General features: G+C 37.5%; 2 protein-coding genes across 3 annotated transcripts in view; one reads left to right on the top strand and one right to left on the bottom strand.

The window, feature by feature from the left end:
- LOC18772677 (sufE-like protein 1, chloroplastic/mitochondrial) overlaps positions 928 to 3,746 on the bottom strand; it is a 5,427-nt gene continuing 2,608 nt past the window's right edge. The window contains exon 2 of one of the 2 annotated variants that reach the window (XM_020566427.1): positions 928 to 1,154. The gene's annotated coding sequence lies outside the window, so the exon portion shown is untranslated. Of the gene's footprint in view, positions 1,155 to 2,913; positions 3,022 to 3,746 lie in introns of those variants that run through there. The other variant, XM_020566426.1, reaches the window with a different exon arrangement.
- On the top strand, positions 1,878 to 3,403 carry LOC18773310. Its single transcript, XM_007205662.2, has 2 exons — positions 1,878 to 3,107; positions 3,203 to 3,403. Exons 1-2 carry the CDS (start codon positions 2,310 to 2,312, stop codon positions 3,263 to 3,265), a joined length of 861 nt encoding a protein of 286 aa, XP_007205724.2. The 5' UTR covers positions 1,878 to 2,309; the 3' UTR covers positions 3,266 to 3,403.

Here is a 3,746-nt window from a genome sequence, read left to right as displayed (position 1 = left end):
TGCATAGCGTCGGGGGGGAGAAGGGGTTATTTTTTTTATTAAAAAGGATTAGAAGAAGGGGTCAAAATTTTTTGGGGGGTAAAAAAAAACAAGTCTGGGTTCCTGTTATCTTCCTCCCCGTATTTCCCCCCCCCCCCCCCCCCCCCCCCCCCAAAACTTTATTTATTTTTTGTTGGTTTTCTATGTGATTTTCTTTTATTGTTATTTTAAAGATATAATTTTTTATTCATTTTTTTGGTTTTAATATAAAAATATCATTTTGCCCCTACATTTAATAGAAAAAGTTAACAAAATTAACGGCAAGACCATTTGTCCAAACGAAACTAAAGTTAAAGGATCACGGGAACCATTTTGAAAATTGAAGTACTCAAATACAAATCGAGTCAAAATTTAAGGACTAATAAAACGATTAACCTCCATTATTATTATCAAGCTCACTTTTTAATATAAAAGACGACAAATATTGGTTTACCTCGAAATCTGGATTTTCTTTGTTCTCAATTGGCTTTTCCACCTTAAAATTTGATTCTTCGGTGTCCTTGAACACATAAGCGTCGGTACAAGCCCTCGCCACTCCAAGCCAATTATGAAATATTGGTGTCCCAGTGTTCCATAAATGACTCTTGCAAGTTGCAACTCTGCAACGTACACAGTTTCAAATTGTTCTCATGATGTGAATACCTGCGTTTTGATGCACGATGCTTCATAAGAGCTTCATGGTGTTCAATTTGCAAGGCAAGTTCCTCAATTTGTCTACGAAGTGCTTGAAGTTCTTCATCTCTCTCACCTTTTAAATTCTCAATCAAACGGTAATTACCTTTTCCCCTATCTCTTCTTGCAGCCATTGGCACGATAGATCGGAAGCCACCCAAGAACTTAGTAAAGCTATGATACCAAATGATGCGGGGAAACATGCGACTAGAGATTATACAAGAAACATCAAGGAGCACAACTAAAAACGAAGAGCCCAGCTCTATATTGTCATTATCAATATCAATGTAATCAAAGTTTGCCTCATTCTTCCATAAACCCGCCTAATTATACTCCCACTACATGAATCTGACCAAGGCTTCCAATTGCATGAACCACATGTGTAAATGAATCATAAACCTTCTTGAGATATGAAGAGTCTTTTGAACTTGTCCCATTATGCACTGCATCAAGCATGCATGAAAGAGTCACAATACCAGTCATGGATTCTAATTCAGGAGAACAAAAAAATTGAGAAAATAAAATTCTCTTACGAAACAGATGAGCAAGTTGTCAAATTATCCATCGGTCCATTAATTAGGTGGAATCATGTTTAAATATATGTTCTTAATTTAAAATCAGACAACATAACATGTTGAGAAATCAGTTATTCCCACAAATTAATGGGCTACTCGATGCCGGCAGCCCAGAAATTAATGGGCTACACGTGTTGTTCTAGACCACCTCATGCCTGGACTATTTTGGGTTGCTCAATTCGACCAACAAAACCTAGTATTGTTTTGTGACCCATTATTTTGACCCCAAAAAAAAAATTTGTGACCCATTGTGTAAATTGCCAATTTGGGTTTCAACAATTTTGGGTTAACCAACCCGTGATTGCCATTTTGTTTTACCCATCATTGTATTTGTCAATTTGGTTTTAAACAATTTATTCTAGGACTCGGTCGTTCACCCAAACTAAAGCATAATATTGGTTGGCATGGCAGGCAGCTGGGCAAGCTTTAGGGGGATATATGGATCAAAGATATTTGGGGTTCTGCAGCACTTGTTTTGAGTACTTGAGGGTACATTATTTTTGGCATGCAAATTATGCATCCCACCCACCACATAATAATATTTTTAATGTTTGAAAAAGAAGGAAAAAAACAAATAAACCCCAACTGTTCAATGTTCTGATATGATTTATAGTTAATTGATTACACATGAACAGATTACTTTTCAAACTTTTGTCTAATATTTCTGCACTATCTTTATGGTGCGGCCTAACTTTCCGCCAGATACTTCCTTAGGGGCTAAACATCAAAAACATACAAAGTTTTTATAAGATAAAACCAGCAGCATTGTAACATTTTCACAGCATAGGCTCCAATTCCATTGGTCTTTTTTATCTTTATATCTACCATTCACTACTTTGACTAGTCTAACCAATCAAAAGTGCTTATAAACAAGTAAAGAAACACAATCACGTTGCAGGGCAGGGCAGGGCCACTTCTGTTTAGGACTTTCTCAAACAGTGCTGCAATTTCAAAAGCAAAACCATTCAAACATCTAAGTTATACACCTTTAGCTCCACCTACAACCCTCTTTTGCAAATACCAATGACAAACAAATTGGTCCCACTATCCCTCTCAATCAAAAGCTTCTTTTCCTTTACTTGCTTTAATCAATTTCCTAATTTATTTAAAGAAACAATTATCTTCCTCTTCCCCCTTCATTACTTGGTTCAGCTGTTTTTTCTCCTGGTTATTCATTCTCCAGATATGTTAACTCTCCCACCTCCACCTCCATCTCCAATTCCACCTTCACCTCTACCTCAACCCCCAGCGCAGAGGCATATCCAACACCCACCCCAAGCCCCACGGCAAACCACACCGGTCTCTCTCAACCAAATTATCATATCAAAGCTTGCTACAAATCGAAAAGTTCCAGCACCTGATGCAATAGATCAGGTCTCCAGTAAATCAACAAAGCAACCAATACTCCGGCAACCTCAACGGACCAAGCCACTTATATGGTGTTGTGCAATTGTGTGTCTCATATTCAGCCTTATTCTTATCATCTTTGGAATTGCAACTTTGATCATCTTCCTAGTTGTTAAACCAAAAACTCCATTGTTTGACATCCCCAATGCAAGCCTCAACACCATCTACTTTGACTCACCAGAGTATTTCAATGGTGACTTCACTTTCCTGGCAAATTTCTCCAACCCAAATCGGAAAATCGATATTAGATTTGAGTATCTGGATCTGGAGCTTTACTTTTCTGACAGGCTCATAGCAACTCAATCTCTTGGACCTTTCACTCAAAGACCTGGAGAAGGAAGGTTGGGATCAGTTCGCTTAATATCAAGCTTGGTTTACTTGCCTGAGAATCACGCTGTGGCTCTTCGAACACAGGTACAGAACAATAGGGTCAACTATAATATAAGAGGAACATTTAAAGTGAGAGCCACTCTAGGAATGATCCATTTTTCTTACTGGTTGCATAGCAGATGCCAATTACAGATGACAGGCCCACCAACTGGTGTTTTAGTTGCGCGAAGTTGCAAAACTAAAAGATGAAGATGAGGATTATTCCTTGAACCTTCTTTCTATCTTCTTATTGTATCTAAATTGAAACCTAAATGCAATTTTTGGTGTATAAAAGTCATAGAGCTATATAACATGATACATGAGCATTTTTTCCTACTGAAGAAATAGTTTTTCTTTTTCTTTTTCATTCAGATTTTCGGTTGATTGTATTACAAGTTCATAAAGTAACAAACTAATAGGACAACTCATCATCATTGAAAAAAAGGGTATAGAAAACACATGGGGTTAAAGATCAGAGGGCACATGATAAGCTCTTCTACAGAAGGAAGAGAAAGGGGAAGTCACGATTGTGTCCACTGAATAGGAACTCTATTTGAGGGATACGAAGCACTACAGTTCTGCTTGTGGAAAAGGTTAGCAAAGGATGTATGGAGATTCAATTAGGATCCTGCAGTGATTTCCACCTAATTTCTCCCTTATTTAAAAACTTAACATTATCCCCAT

Source organism: Prunus persica, chromosome G6, assembly GCF_000346465.2.
Source record: "Prunus persica cultivar Lovell chromosome G6, Prunus_persica_NCBIv2, whole genome shotgun sequence".
Classification (NCBI taxonomy): domain Eukaryota; kingdom Viridiplantae; phylum Streptophyta; class Magnoliopsida; order Rosales; family Rosaceae; genus Prunus; species Prunus persica.
The sequence above is the reverse complement of the archived record's forward strand: the minus strand, read 5'-3'. Positions and strand labels throughout refer to the sequence as shown.

Bases quoted from the DNA above. Each gene is read 5' to 3' on its own strand.
- LOC18773310 (XM_007205662.2), top strand. From the start codon at position 2,310: ATGACAAACAAATTGGTCCCACTATCCCTCTCAATCAAAAGCTTCTTT. The intron at 3,108-3,202 runs GTACAGAACAAT...GTTGCATAGCAG, and splicing joins CTGTGGCTCTTCGAACACAG to ATGCCAATTACAGATGACAG.